This window comes from Impatiens glandulifera, chromosome 1 (genome assembly GCF_907164915.1).
Source record: "Impatiens glandulifera chromosome 1, dImpGla2.1, whole genome shotgun sequence".
NCBI lineage: Eukaryota > Viridiplantae > Streptophyta > Magnoliopsida > Ericales > Balsaminaceae > Impatiens > Impatiens glandulifera.
Genome location: NC_061862.1, coordinates 123,768,587 through 123,786,438, shown reverse-complemented (window position 1 = coordinate 123,786,438; position 17,852 = coordinate 123,768,587). Strand labels below are relative to the sequence as shown.

Below are 17,852 nucleotides of genomic sequence, written 5' to 3'. Positions count from 1 at the left end.
CTTCTGTTCTCTCCAAAAGTTGCCTTGTGGTGTTGGCGAACTTGAGTTCCGAGCAAACGGTTCTTTGGAATTTCTCCTTCAAAGGAAAAACCTCGGAGTTTTCAAACTCTTGAAAGCGACTCTCAACCCATTCTTTTGTGACAGCCGGTTCGGAGACTTCCGGTTCAGAGATTTCCGGTTGTTTGAGTGGAGATTGCCCGGTGAGAGGAGGGTCCGTCCTTTCATCGGAATCCTCTGTTGCCGGATTCTCCCTTGGAGGTGTCGGACAGTGAGCTGGACTCGTATCGATCCGGGGAGCTGTATAAACCGATATTTCCCTTTGACCGTACATTGTCTCCAGCCGGTCAATTTCTTGAATAAGGTCTCCTTTGGATTTTTCAAGCCTTTCCAACACCAGCGGTGTTAAGGTGTCCTCCGATCCCACCTCTTCGAACTTCGCCGTAATCTTCCGGATGCGTATGATTAGCTTCCGTAGTTGTGCTCGCGGTTTTAAGAGGTAGGTTCGGTTTAGTACCTCTTCAACGGTATCGGATTTAGTGAGATCCATGACCACGTCCTCCACTTTCTTCACCGGTTTGTTGATAATTAGTTCGGTTATCTTGATTATCCGGTTTCCGGGTATCCCTCCTTGGTTTCCTGCATTCCCACTTAAAATGTCCCAAACAGTTGCAGTTATAGCACCTTATATTGGATTTATCGCCATAGTAGTTGTTTGTCGGTTGGCTTCTTTTCATGAACCTCCCAAACTTCTGTGCGAGCATAGCCATGGCATCCTCGGTGAACTGTTCGGCGGTTCTGATCGGTGTTGGAGCAGGAGCAACCGGTTCTATGGGTGTGATCAATGCTCTGGTTGAGGTTGAAGCCGAAACCTCTTCTTCAGTTCTAGATCTCATTTCAAACTCATATGCCTTAAGATCTTCGAATACATCATGCAGCTTCATCTTGTTTAGGCAGTTTGATTCCCTCATTACCATTGTCTTTATGTCCCACGCACTTGGAAGAGATCTTAAAGCTTTCATGATGACCTCCTTGTTATCATACCTCTTTCCAAGTGTTGCTAGCTCATCTAACACGCCAGTGAACCGGTCACTGTACTCCTTCATTGTTTCTCCCGGTTTCATTTTGATGCTTTCAAACTTTTGTGTAGTCACCATTATTTTGTTCTCCTTTGTTCTTTCATTTCCCTCAAAGATCTGGATAACCGTGTCCCATGTCTCCTTTGCGGTTTTACAATCTCTGATCTTGCAATATGTGTTTCTATCCACACTGTTGGAGATCCGGTTTCTTGCATGGTTGTCCAGGTTGTTTCTCCTCCTATCTTCAGCTGTCCATTCTTTTCTGTCCTTATCAATGATTATCGGTCCTTCGGCCAGAATGTACTCCATCTCATCATCCAAACTGATTAAGTGCAGGTGCATGCGTGCCTTCCAGTTGGCAAAGTCATCACCTTCTAGCATTGGAGGCCTATCCTGAAACATGCTTGCTTGAGTATTGAAACTAACTGCTCTGATACCAATTGTTAGGATCTAGGTAGCCGCTGGAGGACCGGGGTTGGACCGGTTAGCGGTTCTCACTCGAAGGGTGGTGGTTAATCCGGTTATAGATTAACACCAGGGTTTCAATACTACACAACCTGTCACAAACCCTTGAACTAGATTCAAGCGCGGAAGAGGTTTGCTTTCAGGTTGAAGCAGCACACTTGTATAATAGGCAGAACCGGTTTCGGATGATGAAGGTTAAAGAGAGTGGTGGGTCGGTTTCGGTAACCTGGTGATTCGGCTTAGATAAAGTTAAGTAGGTTATAGTGGTACGGATCGATTAGATAATGGAACCGGCAGAAGGTAAATGACAAGACAGATTTTATGGATGTTCGGAGATAAAACTCCTACGTCACCCCTTCCTCTCGAAACCGCGAGAAAGATATTCACTAAGGAATACAAGTACAATCCGATCGAGACTTATTTCCTGCTCGATAACACTCTTAAATTTACACCGAAATTGTAAAACACACACTTTTAATTTAGCACTTAGGCTTTCTAGAACAACACAGTCTTATCACTTGTAGAATAAATGCTCTTAGAATTTCTCACTTGTCTCACTGTATGTCTGTGTCACTTGTGTTTACTCTTCTTCAACTGCCCCTTTTATAGGTGAAATATGCCAACGGTCATATTTCACTACCTTGAATTTGATTGGCTGAGCAGGGATGCAGAGGTTCAGTGATTCAGTGATTCAGAGCCTGCGGTCATCTTTTCAGACCTGGCGGTCAACCTCAGACCTGGCAGTCTGTTCTTCCGGTGTGTAAGACAAACCTACTAGGTTTGTCTTTTACTCAATGTAGGCACTGTCTGTTAGACAGTTGTCTGTACTTGGAAGATCTCCTTTCTGACTTATCCTGAAGTGGAAAGATCCTGTAGGACTGTTTTCTGCAGCCTGCAGACTTTCCTCAGACTTGTATGAATATGGAAGTGTTCAGTCTGTTCCTTTGGTATCATTCTCAACAGATACCCAAATTGTCTTCTTGTACTGGTCGGTCATTTGACTTAACCGGATGGCTTCCGGTACGAGTGATGTAACCGGACTTCTTTCGGTTATTCCTCTGTCTTGTGGCTGATCGACTGTTTGATGATTCCGGTTTTAAGCTTTGGCCTATCCTTTCTTTGTGCGGTCATGTTCCAAGTATTCTTGGTCGGTTTAGTAGCTTGACCGACTAGTTTTCTTAGCCGGTTCTTTTGTTTGTCTGGTCCGGTTCCTTGTTCCTGCATGGAAGATTTATTTAAGTTAGGTTTATTTGAACCGGTCTGATTTTATCTAACAGTTCGTCCACCGAGGGTGATATAGGGTCCAAGATCATGTTGAAATGTGTAATCGAATGTCGACTTGAGTAAATCAAACATATATGAGTTTGTCCAGGAAGGGTGATTCAAGACCTAAGATCATGCCAAAATGTGTAATCAAATGTTTAAGAATGCATCATTAAAGACGACAACTTCTTCCACAGAGGGTGAGTCAAAAGCCTAAGATTGTGCTAAAAGATATAATCAAATGCTTAAGTATGGTGGGAACGAAGAATGATTAGGGTTAATAATGCATGTCATTGAAAGATAATTTATATGATATATATGGGTTCAAGAGATTTTAATAATGTATTTTTTTTTATTTTTTAAGTATTAAAATTATTAATTATTTATATGTATACATATTTTTTAAATAAAGAAATTTAAAAGTATATTTAACTATGTTAAATTTTAAAGTGATTGATGTAATCTTTCTTATTTATTTATTATTATAAAAAAAAAATAAGATAAGATATGCTTGAAATAATATTGATGAAAAATTATAAAAAAGAACGATATCAATATATATATAATATATTATTAATTAAAAATATTAAAATAAATAAAATAAAAAAATAGTTTTAACTGTAAAACAAATTAATAAAAATTAAAAATATATTTAACTAAATATATTATGTTTTAAATTTATTAGAAAAATGTATTTAAGACTTATTTATTGTTATAAAAAAAATAAATTAAAACACTTGAAAGAATAATTTTTTATTCCTACATATTATATATATATATATTATAGTTTTTAATAGTTTAATATTTATCCATTTATATATCATAATAAATTATTATTATAAAAATAAATCAAGACATTGTACAAAATAATATTTTAATTAGCGCATAATTTTCTATTTAATTATTATATTAATTTTAATTATTTTTAATATTGGTCCATTTATCTATCTTAATAATAATTTATTATTATAAAAAACAAATTAAGACAATATATAACAATTTTATTCTAACATATTTTTTAAAATTATTTATATATGTCTGTAAGCACTAAAAATCTATATCTCAATTTATAATATTAAAATAATTATTTTGAATTATTTTTAAATAAGTAATATCAAAATAATTAACTAATGGCCAAAAATCTATTTAAAATAATTAATTATGATTAATGAATATGTTAATTAATCAAATTAATTAAAGATTTAAGGTCAAAATAAAAAAAAATTATTTGTGAAAAATATTATACCCATAATATCTAAAAAAAAAAGAAAAAAAATTAAAGGACAAAAATAAATAATTAAAAGTGAATTTTGTATCCAATTCACCAAAAAGAATTATTTATTTTATTCTAAAAATATAACAAAAAATAAAATAAATTGATAAAATAATTGCCATATATATTTTAATATTTTATGTATTTAAAAATATTAAATTTAAAACCAAAAGGGTGAAATAAAAATTAATTTTAAACAAACTCTTAAGGTTTTAAAATAAAAATATAATCACAATCTAATGTGGCTGAAATTAAAAATTGGTTGCTGTAAAAACCGCGTCCAATGGATGGACGCTGAATCCCATCCAACACACCAGAGCGCTCCGCGTAGCCCGCTGTAGCAGAAGGAATCGCGCGCTAAGGAGTACCGGATAAACTAAAGGGACGTCAACCCCGTTAGCCGAAAATACGAGCGCTTGACAAAACGTTGACGAAACACCAACGGAATGCCAGACGTGCATCCAAACAATGTCGTTTTGGTCATGTTCTTTGTCTTCATCGCGATCACCGAGCAGATAAGCATGAAGAACACAAATCGATCTTGGGTTTTTGGAACCCAACCATTTGTTGATGATTTTGACCCGTTGAAAAGTCAAAATGATCACACTAAGATCGTGATCATTCCCCCTATGCCTGTAGGCCTCGTCACGGCCTACTCCAAAGAGTTGAGTGAAGAACAACCAAAATACAATAAATGTATTTTGGCTGATTCAAGCCACTAAACTTCATGAACCGACCTAAGTATAAATACTCCCTCAAGTGATTCCGAAGCTAACCAACCAATACATATCTCTTAAATTGAAGAAATTCAAAATCTGCCATTAAAGTATGAAGTTTTTGGATTTTTCAAAATTTCTATTTAAAACTTGAAAGCTCGGATCTGTGCATCCAAAAAGCTTTCATAAGGATCAATGAGTGTTCTCCAATCCTTGGTAAGATTCCAATCATCCTTGAATTCATATTCAATGTGATTTGATGATTAAATATTGATCTTAGAATCACTTAGAAACTAACTGGATATGATGAAATCGATGAATCAATCTAATAAACAAAAACCCAAATTTGAATTTTAAAAATAAAAAAACGGGCTTGTTATTATTGGGTTAATTCGATCAAATCACAGCCCAGAAAGCTTCCCAACATGATTGTAATGCTGTTAGGAAGCTATTTAGATCATGTTTGATCCATCCTGATCATTTTTTTTTATCAAAATTAAAATTTTCAAATTAATGAAAATTTTAATGTTTTTGAATTGGTTAAAACGAACCGCTAGTGTTATTGTTTTGATACAAATTAAGTATATGTGAGGGAAGCTATTTCTTAACTACTTTCACTTCAAAACAACTTTAAAATAAAAATTCAAATTTTGATCATAAACTGTTTTGAACAAATTGATCATCATCCAGGTCGATCCATATACTGAAGCTACCCAAACTCTTGTATCAAAGAATTAGATATAAAAAAAATTAATTTTTAAAACTGTGTTCCTGGTGTTCTTGAGGACCGAGACCCGTTAGCCGAGGACCGAGAGTTAGGACCGAGAATCTTCTGTCCTATCCAAGATCAATGACCGATAAAAATAAATTCGGACCGAGACCTAAGATCGGTGTTCTTGAACTAGGACCGATATTCTTGAGCTAGGATCAAGAAATCCGACCGAGGATTCTCACCTAGGACCAAGAGAAAAAATAAATATTTTAACGTTAGATTTTCTACACGCTACTAGTGTCTATGGCATGTAGAAGATTTGTTATCTACATTCAATGCCCTAACTAGAAAAGAGAGTTAGAAGTCCATACAGATATACATGTCATTGCAGAAATAATAAACTTACATTGATTCAACTATTAATTTTGAAATTGAGTTAATTTTTGGAGTCATGCTAGCTGTATGAGAATGAAGCAAAATCAGATCCGGCCAATCGATCGAGCTGAAAACAAGGGAAGCAGGGAGGTCATGCCATGCTGAGAAGATGAACACATAAACGAAAAATTTCTTCCAAGAAAATACACAAACGCCAATAGCATCAATATACTAGAAATAATCTGACAGTCAACTAAAAAGAACAACAACCTGACACCGCTAGCTAGCGTTAGAACATATTTTTGTTTATCTCATCCTCAACCTAGAATAAAATAAAACCAGCATTTATTTTAATATAAGTAAAAAAATGACACCATTTTATAAGGTGGGACACATAATTGCTGTTACATTTTGGTTATACATCATATCCGAACTATCTTGAACTTGAAGAGTTAATTAAAAAAATATTAGATTAAAAATAATATATATATATATATATAAGTGGTGAACTTTACAGCTATTATTATATGAGTAACCAAATAAATTATTTAACCATTAAAGACAAATATGCACTATATTTGTTGGAAAAGTTCTAACTTTTAAAGATCCAATATCACTAGTTTGAAATGACTTCATCAAATTAGTCAATGTTTCCATAGTTTTCGCAACCAATGTTTCTTGATCTCATTGCTCTTGATTTTTCTTTTCTCTTCAAGATCTAAGGGTGTTGCTGTCATGTTCAGAACTTCTTTCTTTTCTAGTCTCATTTGTTTCCTTTTCACCAATCAGGGAATCCAACAATTCGAAACAACCATTTTGTAAGTGTCCCTTCATTCCACAGTGAGTACATTGTAGAGAGTTCTTGAATGCATTTCTTTTACTTTGCCTTGAATTATTTGATGTCTTATTTTTACAAAAGACATTGTCGAATGTTCATTTGATTCATGATTAACATCATTAATCAACCTTTGTCTTTTAACGGATAAAAATGCTGAATAAGCTCGATTAATATATCAGGTGCGATTCATCTTCTAGTCTAATGGCAATAAGAGGTGGATATCCCTTTCCTACTTGAGGTCCTGAATTCGAGTCCATCAAGCGACAAGTTATGCACTTAGTTAAATGGTTAAGTGTGTTTGCGGGCTATGTGCTTAACATCGCACTTAAAAAGAGAAGCGGAACCTAGTACTCTCTAATTTTTTTAAAAAAAATATCAGGTGCAAGATTAGAAACAATAATCTGATTCCGAATGTTTTCATTTGATTCATTTAATACAGTAAGAAACCGAGAGATTTTTTTTCTGTATTCTCCTCCTCAATTTGATCAGAAACTTGGCAACATTTGTTAGCCCTAATTTTACAGTCGAAACTTGGAAGTGGATTAATACAAAGATACTCATCCCGCTATCTAATCATAGTAGAAAAATATTTTTCAATAAGAGAATCATCTTGCTTTAGTGAGTTTATGTTTTATGTAATTGGAATAAATTTTATTCATTCTTGACTTGAGATTGTCTTTTAAGTTTCTCTCATAACTCCATGGTGGTTTCAGTATAAAAAAAATTCTCCTCAATGTCTGCACGTAATGAGTTTAAAATCCAAGAACGAACAAGTGAATCTGCTTGCTCCATTTGTATCGATCGTTATTCAGACAAGAAATTAAGCCATCAATACCATTATTTGGACTTAGCAGTAAGCGCAATTTAAACACTTCTGATCCAACTAAGATAGTTTTTCCCTGTAAAGAGAGCAGTCACAATAGTCATACCTGGTTGATCGTTATTTCCCACATAAAGAAATTATTCTTCAGATTTCTTGGCTTAATTTATTTTCTTCTTCTTTCTTTTTGAATCACGTTTCTTCTTCTTATCGCATTTCTTCTTATCTTCTTTTGTCTTCCCTAATAGCTTTTCTTTTCGGATCTTGATCTTTGCCTGGTTGTAGCTGTTCACTAACTTCTTCTTCCGAATCCATTATAGTATCTGAAAACAAGAAGAAGACGTAGGCGAAGAATTAGAAGAAAAGAAGAAAGATCATCCTGCTTTGATAGCATGTTAATTTTCAGAATCAAGTGGAAAATTTTGTGATTGAGTATGTTTATGAAGATTAGAACAAGAATTAAAAAACGTATTGAATTCTACGGGACCATCTCCCGATCTTATTAATTTATATAATAACTTCATACGTCTTACAAAATAGTCCTTAAATTTTTGTTATAATAATATAAATAAAAATAAATTTAAAACTAAAACTATTTTACCTTATTCAACAAATTATCTAATATAACTCATTATAATTCTTATATGATTAACGTAAAGACTAAACATAGACATCCACAAGTGAACATAATTTATATTTATTTTAATAGTGATATGCATTACAATAATTTAACACAATTTTGGTTATGTGATGATTTATTCTTAATTAAGTTTGAGTACCTTATGATCACCATTAACATAATTTTAATTGTATGGTCTTTTGTTTTGTAATTCAATGTAATTTTGAGTTCCTATTAAAACTACAGTTTAATGAAAAATTCCATCCTTCAAAAAATAAAGAAAGAGAGACCCTTTTCTTCCTAAAAAAAATTATTGTTGAAAGATATCACAGTTTTATTTTACAAACAAATTGATCTCCTATTTTGAATCACAACATGTCAACCCATGAAAATATATATTTCTAATTGCTAAAACAATATGATTAAATAATATTACATTTTTTATTTGCCAAATGAATTGGTACAACATCATATCATAAGTTGGAATCCTAGATTTGAAAAATAAAACTGAAAAACTATACATCTCAAAACTATAGGAAATAAGAAGAAAGTCCAATTTTGCATTTATCAAACCAAAATTCTAATATTTGTCCTAAACTTATACGCACAAGCATCATGCAGGAGCAATGGAGACCTTATCAACCTCCACAATATACTCGAGGGTAGCATTTGGTGGGATTTGAACTCCAGAGTCAAAATCTGAACCTTTCTCTCCAAAGCCTAAGTTTGGAGGGACAATAACCCTTCTCTTGCCACCCGCTTTCATTGACCTTACAACATAATCTATACCCTCACACATTCCCTTCGTGTATGGCCTAGACCCCATCACCAAGGCTAGAGGCTTCTTTTTGCTCTCAAATGTGTCCACAAAAGATTGGTTAGTTCCTTCGACTTTGCCCTTGAGGCCGATCACGACCAAGTCCCCTGACCTTGGTGAAGATCCGCCACCAACTCTCAACTCGTAGTACCTTTTATGTTTTCATCTTTTATTTTAGGACATCAATAACTGAAAGAAGTTTTATAAGGAAATTAGTTTAATTTACCTTATGCCATTAGGCAAAACCACTTCCTTTTGCTCCTCTACATCCCTGTGAAGGGTATATTTAGTCTTATCATGTAACTGATCAAAGTAATAATATGACTATTTGCAATTTGTATCACTTCTTTCATATTAACTTAGTGAATTGTAAAGGGAGTGATTGCACTAACAAAATTAGAAGAAAATGTCTTTAAAAAAAGTATCATAAAAAAGTTTTAAAATGCTTATTTAAAATGATAATGAATATGTAACTAACTGGATATGTGTCTCACTAGTGATGCTGAAAAGAAATAGTAGTCAATACTGGTTATATTTTGGTGAAATAAACAAATAAATCATTGAAAAAAATACACCTATGGAGAAGAAGATCATAATTTCAAACCTTTTTATGTTGACAATGTGATAAGGTAACTCGATGTGCTCACTTGGTTACATTATCGATTTTTTTTGTGCAGCTCAAATGAATGAACCATAGTTGTTTGAGACTAACATTTGTGTTGGAAATCAAATGTATATTGCTCATTTGACTGTCTTTATTCTTGTTGTTTTATTTTAAAGAATGAAATTTTTCTTTTAAAAAACAAAACAAATCATCGGTATCTCATTTCAATAAACTGAAATAAAAAATAAAGCAACTAATTTATCAGAACCAAAGATAGACATAAATGTGTGAATATATTTATAGAAAGAAAAAATAAAGTTAGTAACTGTTTTTATTTTGTAACTAGCTTTGTTGGTAATTTCTTACAAAAATCAATAAATAATCAGATGAGATTAGTTAGCACAATAATCCACCTTTGTAACATCATATTTTAATATGAGTTTTATAATCAGAATTTAACATGACAGATTAAGCATATTAGTCCAAACTTGTAGTTATAAATCTACAATCAAAATGAATGTTGCTTTTATTTAAAGGAAAAAACATTTTATTCATAAAAGTATCGTGAAGGGCCAAATAATATTGTGGAAAATCCATCAAAACATATCCTTACAAGTAAGGAAAATCCAAGAGAACATCCAAGTAAAAAGGAAATAGCTCAAAATAGGGGAGATATGCTTCCCGTTCCTTAAAAATTAAAAAAGAGCAAATAGTTTAATATTTCAGGTTGGATTCTTATTAACAATAATATTTAAATTGATTAGCAAATATATATTTTTTGATGAAAATGAATAAATACAACTAATTTAGAATTTATGTTATTAATTGGAAGGTTTGTTAATTGAACTATTAGACCATCTTTATCCATGACCCAAAAATGGGTGATAATGCTGGTTATGGTTGATCTTGTCAATTTATCATGACCAAATGTTTGGTCATTACCAAATGTTTGATCATTCCATGACCAAAACCAAAATCATATTATTGGGTCTTGGTTTTTGTCAAGTTAGGACAAAAATCACAACCAAAGTCATCCAATCAAATGCTGCCATTTGTCGGCATCTGATTGGTTGCCCAAATTTTCTTTATCTCTTTTCTTTAAAACCCGATTTTAATATTATTTATAATTTAAATATATATATATATATATCAAAATTCATAATTTTTCGAGATATATAAATAGAGAACACTCTTACTATAGTTCGGAGCACAAAAAAATACCATTTTCTCTATTTTTACTAATTATCCTCTTTTATTTACTAATATTTCTTAATTCATGATCAAGATTTTGTTGATCATGGATAAGCACAATCACCAAAATCTTAGTGATAAAGCTCTTTTCATGATATCACTATGATCATGACAAAAAATGGGTCATAGATAAGGATGCTCTACATTAGGTACCTTGTGTTTGCTTGTTGTTGAGAGACTTCAAGTCTAGTTTTAATCTGTTCTGAGATGACACCGAAGGCTAGGAAACCCGCCCAAGCAAGACCAGCACCAAGCCCAAATCTTCTCGTTAAAGACGAAGCTATCCAATCTGTTGACTCCACGGACCTATTTCTTTTGCCCCTTGTCTCAACTTTTTCACTCAACAATGGCAGGTCTGGAGATACCACTTTTAAAGACTGCAGTTCTGGAGGTGTTTTTGACGGCTGAGGCGGCGGTGGTGGAGCTTGAGATGAAGAAAAATGGTAAGTTCTTTTTTTAACCGAATGAGAGAGAAAGGGTGGGGATCGTAAGAGGGAAGCCATTTCTTGAGGATAAGCAGAATCATGATGGAGCTCTCTCTTATTGGACATGGTCCCACACCCATCTTATCCATATTTAAATGAAATAATAGGGCAAGGATGAGAGTAACAAACAAAAAAATAACTCAATCAAGTAATATTTCTGCAAAATATTAAAAAAAAGAGACTTTGTGACATCTTTATTTTGCTTGATATTAAATTCATAATGTAAGTGTTGTAAACTAAAATTTATAGCTTCTCAATGTGATGAATATTAATTAAGAATTAAGTGAATCGGTCGGTCTGGTTGGTGAAGGTTGTTCTTTTCAATCCAAATTATTCATCAACATATAATGCGGTTATAAAATAATTTTTTTTTTTGTTAGGTCTAAAATCTTTACATTCTCCTAACCAATCAACAACTACTCACAATGAAGACTCATTTCTTATTACAAATATTATTGGCTAAAATATCTCAATAAAGTGTATTTCATCCCAAAAAAATAAATAAATTAAACATATGTTATAATATATAATAATATATAATAATATATTTGTAAGTATTAATATAATTTTTATATTATTATATTATATAAGTTTCTTTTATAAGTTAATATAATGTCTATATACCTAATATATATATATATATATAATTCTATATAACATTTTAATACCATCTCAACCTTCACCAGTTTGGACATGTGTGCATGATTGCTCGGAGGTATGAGACTAAGATGAGACTATGGATATTCAAGAGATCAGATCTGGTGTAAGGGAAGCACCTCCTATCACGGTCATTTTTTTTATTAGGTCAGTGATGTCCCATTCAATGACTAAAGACCTATTTTTTATGGACGACTTATAGAATAAAAGAAGAAACAAAAGAACACATTAAAAATTTGTTAACGGAGTTTGGCCAAATGTTACTTACGTCTTAAAGCACTAAGACTATCAATTAATAAGGAAGAAGAGATATAGATGTTGAGTGCAACAAATCAAAGAAAGGAGGGTTTCTTTAATAGACTAAGAAACTTCCCCCACACCCATCATCTTCTAGTGTGAGATTCTAATTGTGAGAAGAATTTCTTTTATATATTAAAAAACTTCCCCATTTCCGTCATCATCCGATGTAGGATTCTAATTGTGCCAAAAAACAATAAATTTCTAAATTGACACAATATCCAATACAAATCTTCATCATTAAAAAATAGTTTTTAAGTGTTTCTAATTGGTTCTCTTTAGCGCCGATTCAAACGGGCAATATATTTACCAAATATAAACAATATTTAAATTTGGTTTTTTTCATGTCTTTCGTCTCGAACTCTTTACTCAATTGATCCTTCAGTTTGTCAATTTTAAATTGTCTCTTTGATATTATCAACATATCATCAACGTACAAGAGTAGATATATATAAGACTCATCTTGAAATTTGTGCAAATACACACATGAATCTAATTTACTTCTTGTGTACTTGTGGTCCATCATAAACTTGTCAAGTTGCTTGTACCACTGTCTCGACGATTACTTCAAAACATACAATGATTTGTTCAACTTGCAAACCTAATTTTCTTTATCAGCAACTTTGAATCCATCTGGTTGAGACAGTAGATTTCCTCATTCAAATGACCTTATAGGAATGCGGTCTTCACATCTAGTGGAACTAGCTCCAAATTCATATACGCTAGCAAGAACAAAATTTTAATTAAAGAGTGTTTAACAACAAGAGAAAATAACTCATTATGATCAACTCATTCCTTCTAAGCGTAGTCTTTTGCTACCAATCTTGCATTGTAGCGAACATCAAATTTTTGGGAAATCCTTCTTTCTTAGCAAAGATCCATTTACAACAAATAACCTTCTTCCCATTTGGTAGATGCATCAACTTACATATATCATTTTTCTGAAGAGATTTCATCTCATCTTCCATAGCATCTTTCCGCTTTCCATTTTTAGTACTTCGAAAGACATCATAAAAGGTGGATGGAATCATCTACGATTGGAAGTTCATAGGATACCATGTCAATAAACCGAGATGGTTTTTGAATAACTTGTCTTGGTCTATTCACAACAATTGATTCACATTATTGCGAAGGTTCTTAGATTGGAACCTCTTACTCATCTGGCTCTTCATTGTCATTAGAGAGTAACTTGTAGTTAGCCTTATATTTATCTACTCAAACTCTACATAATGTGGAGTATAGTCATTTTGTCTGGTGTTACCTTATTTAACATTGAATATTCATCAAAAAGTAACATCTCTACTAATAACGAGTTTCTTTGCATCCAAACACTATAATCGTTATCCTTTAACTCTAGTAGTAAATCCCATAAAGAGAGCATTCTTTTCTAGTGGATCTAAATTTGATTCAACTACATGATAATATGTTTTAGAACCAAAAATATGTAAATAATCATAATTAGTTGCAAATTTTCTAAACTATGCCTCTAATGGAGTCTTTCCACCAGGTGTAGATGATGGTAGGCGATTTACCAAATATTTAGCATATGTCACAACTTCTGCCCAAAATTTCATGTCTAACCAAGCATTAGACAACATACAACGAACTTTCTCCACTAATGTCGTGTTCATACGTTCTGATACTCCAATATATTATGGTGTTTTTCTAACTGTGAAGTGTCAAACTATTCCACACTCTAGACATAACTTCTAGAATTGATCATTCTTGTATTCTCCACCGTTATCAGTTCGAAAAATTTTGAGCTTTCTTCCTATCTCGTTTCAACTTGAGTTTTCCACTTAAGAAAGATCTCAAACACTTCATCTTTGTTCTTCATAGTAAACATCCACACTCTTTTAGAAAACTCATCAACAAAAGTAAACAAATAATGTCTACCTCCATGAGATGGGGTCTTGACAGGTCCCTAGACATCTAAGTGCACATAGTCCAAAATACCATTGGTGTTATGAATAACAATGCCAAATTTTACTCACCTTTGTTCTATCAAAATACAATGTTGTTAGGATCTAGGCCGGGGATGGGGAACCGGGGTCTGACCGGTTAGCACTCAAAGGTTGGTGTTTAATCCGGTTAAAGATTAACACCGAGTTTCAATACTACACAAACTGTCACAAACCCTTGAACCGAGTTCAAGTGCGGAAGTGGTTTGTTTCAGGTTGAAGCAGCACATACATAGGATGAATAGAACCGGATTTGGATAAAGTCGGTTTGGAGTTTGGTGGGTCGGTTTTGGGATTCAGTAAGTCGGTTTAAGTAGGATCGGTTAGTAAGTAAAGCCAACAGAAAGTAAATGACAAGACATGTTTTATGGATGTTCGGAGATAAACTCCTACGTCACCCCTTCCTCTCGAAACCGCGAGAAGGATATTCACTAAGGAATACACAAACACAATCCGATCGAGACTTATTTGCTGCTCGATAACACTCGTACAATTTTCACCGAAATTGTAATCTCACTTCAAATACACACTTAAGCTCTTTTAATTTAGAGAGATAAAGACCACTTACAACTTGGGTTGGTCTAACTCTTAAATATTTTCTCTTGTAACTTTGTAACTGCATTTACTCCTCTTCAGCTCCTTCTTTTATATGTGAAATGTGCCAACTGTCACATTTCTTTTCCTTGAATCTGATTGTTTGAGCAGAGGTTCAGTGATTCAGACCTGGCGGTCTAGGCTTCCAGTGTATAGGTCAAACCGACTAGGTTTGTCTTTTACTTAATATGGCAACTGTCGGTTGGACAGTTGCCTGCACCTGGAGGGTTGCGCCTCTGATTTATCCCAAAGTGGGAAGATCTTGTCGGACGATCTTCTACAGCCTGCAGATTATCCTCAGACTTGTATGAATATGGAAATACTATGATTTGTCCATTTGGTATCATCTTCAACAGATACTCAAAGTATCTATTTGCACCGATCGGTTGTTTAGGTTAACTGGATGACCAACGGTTTTGGCCTTCTTTTCTAACCGGTCTTGTCTTCCTGATCGGTTAGGTTCTTGGCCGGTTGTGTTGCTTGACCGATTGAATTACTTGACCGATCCTGATTCTTTAACCGTTCTCCTGCACATGAAGTTTATTTCGATAAGTTCTTATTTTAACCGGTCTAATTTATCTAACAATTTCTCCCTTTTTGATTATTTTATTTAAAATATTCAAAACCATGCAAGAATGAAAATGTAAGCCGGTTTCTTTAATAGTTCATTTGGCCGAATTTTTGGAAAATGACTTAGAAATTTTTTTCGAAAAATTTGAGAAAAATTGTCTTTTGAATTTTTTTTATCTTATCAATTTCTCCCTTTTTGATTATTTTATTTAAAATATTCAAAATCATGCAAGAATGAAAATGTAGGCCGGTTTCCAAAAATACTTGATATATATATAAAATTATACTAAGTTAAACATAGGTAATATATAATTAAAGAAATCTTCTCTCTCTTTTTCTTGGGCAAGAATTTATCCAGCATGTAGGTAGTCATCATTCTCTTGCCCGGATTGCAGGGATCGGCGCCAGGTCTAGAGGAGGATCCTTGACCGCCTGAGGTACCGGTGAAAGGTGAAGTCGGTGGAGCAACCGATCTTAGTGGGATGCGATTATCTTTGTAACCGTTGATTAAGAGAGCGGTATTGTATTGTAATCGTTTGATTTATGAGACGGTTATTTAACCGGTGATGAAGCGGTTAGCCTTTTTAACCGATTGATCATTTTAACTTTGCGATTTTATCCTGGTATTCGAACTTAGTAATTTAAATGATCATTTGATTAAAAGAAAAGGACATAATAGACACCGATGCAAAGATCGGTTTAGAGTACACAAGATAAAATATTATAAATTATGTAACGATTATTTTAGAGAGTTTGTCCTCCACCACTTCCTCGTTGAGAACATTTGAGAGGTTCACCGGAGTACCCGGTCCAAGATTTGGATGGTGTGTATGAATGAGCCAGCTTATGTGGGGGGCATAGCCGAAACCTTTCTTTGTCTCGATAATGGTCTTCAGGTTATTGAAGATGATCGGTGACCAGTTGATGGGGGTGTTGCTGATGATGTAGGTCATCATGTCGAAGACTTTCTTATAATAGTGTTGGTTCGTAGATTGGCAGATGATAGATCGGTTGACGATCTCGTGAAGGAGTTGGATGTGATGGGCGAGGCGGGTTTTCAGACCGTAGTTCTCCACCTGTACATCGGTTCCGGAGAACATTTCCGCATAGTCAACCGCTGCACTCACCACCCGGGATGGGAAGTCGGAGAACCCTTCAGTGGGCATATTGAACATCCGGGAGAATCCGCTTTCGTGAAGAACAAAGATGTGGTTTTTCACGATGGAAGTAATGACATCGCCGGATATGGCTGCATTATTGAAGAATTCCATTACCTCTGGAATGAACATGGCTCTAGATTCTTCGAGAAAGTCACGAAGGCCGGTGTCGATGAGGGATTCAAAGAGGAGTTCCTTCACTTCAAGATCCTCAATCTTGAGGACGGAGTCGAAATCGATGTATAAATAATTTCTTAGAGTACGGTTAGACATTCTTTCAAATTTTGCTAAGAGAGAGAGAGTTTAAGAAATTATAAGTTGTTTGGAGATATACTGAATTGATAAAGGGGGTTCCTTATATAGATTTGAGATTGGAGGGAAAATAGGAGCATTTAATGCTAATATTCCATTTTGTCTTATTAGTGTTGGGAATACTTATATTTCCAAAACTCCTTGGGAAGGAGTTACTTTTGACCGGTTGCGGAGCTCGAGGAGGGGAATCTAGTTGGGAAATAACTAGGTTTGTGTAGTTTCCCATGTAGTTGGAATTCAAAAGTTACTTTTCATTAATGAAAATATAGTTATAACAAACCGAAAGAAACACATAGATTAACCGAAAAGATAATGATGGAGTAGGATGACAATACAACCGGTACGTACAGCAAAATGACCGGTTGTATGAAGGAGTGACTTAATTGCCGGAGGAGTTGAGATGTCGGTTCTTCTTTTTCCAGGCCTTCTCGAACCGCTCATAGAACGAGTCGGCAACTTCCCTGGTTATTACTTGAGCCTGGTTCATCCCTTCGCCCGGATAGAGCGGAACCCCGAGTTCCATGAGTAGGCAGCTGATCTGGGGAATGAGGCCGGTATGGCGAGTGGTGATCATCCAGATCAAGACATCGAACAACACCCTAGACCAGTTGACCGGCGTATCTGTTGTGATAGCGGTCATCATATTGAAAACTGTGGCATAGTAAGTGTTGATCACATCCTTACCTAGGATGCCCCGACCGATGATATCATTGAGGAGTTGGTATTCAGCCCTCAATGATGACCTGACACCGTGGTCACTGACCGGACGGTTCGACCGAGAGAAGTTCAAAGAGATTTCGGCCTTTAGTTCGGTCGGAACGTTTAGATCGGTAAGCCCTTGCTTCGGAAGATCGAAGCACCGAGCAAAGTCACTCTCCGAAAAGTCAAACACGGTTCCTCCAACCCTTGATTGAATAAGGGTGTCAAAGTACGAGGTGCCGCGGAAGACCCTTGCGTTGTAGAAGAACTCCAAAACGGTTTCAGGGAAGA

The 17,852-nt window shown here is 34.4% G+C and overlaps 1 protein-coding gene across 1 annotated transcript; it reads right to left on the bottom strand.

Annotated features, from left to right (window-relative positions):
• Nucleotides 1-8,576: 8,576 nt before the first annotated feature.
• On the bottom strand, nt 8,577-11,395 carry LOC124919701 (peptidyl-prolyl cis-trans isomerase FKBP17-2, chloroplastic-like). Its single transcript, XM_047460020.1, has 3 exons — nt 10,983-11,395; nt 9,201-9,245; nt 8,577-9,125 (listed from the first exon to the last, which is right to left on the bottom strand). The coding sequence occupies exons 1-3, from the start codon at nt 11,378-11,380 to the stop codon at nt 8,771-8,773; spliced, it is 798 nt and encodes a 265-aa protein (XP_047315976.1). The 5' UTR covers nt 11,381-11,395; the 3' UTR covers nt 8,577-8,770.
• Nucleotides 11,396-17,852: the final 6,457 nt, after the last annotated feature.

Excerpts from the sequence above, each read along its gene's own strand:
- LOC124919701 (XM_047460020.1), bottom strand. The coding sequence starts at position 11,380 with ATGTCCAATAAGAGAGAGCTCCATCATGATTCTGCTTATCCTCAAGAA. Across the intron at positions 9,246-10,982 it reads CAACAACAAGCAAACACAAG|GGATGTAGAGGAGCAAAAGG; the intron begins GTACCTAATGTA and ends TACCCTTCACAG. Across the intron at positions 9,126-9,200 it reads GTTTTGCCTAATGGCATAAG|GTACTACGAGTTGAGAGTTG; the intron begins GTAAATTAAACT and ends AAAACATAAAAG.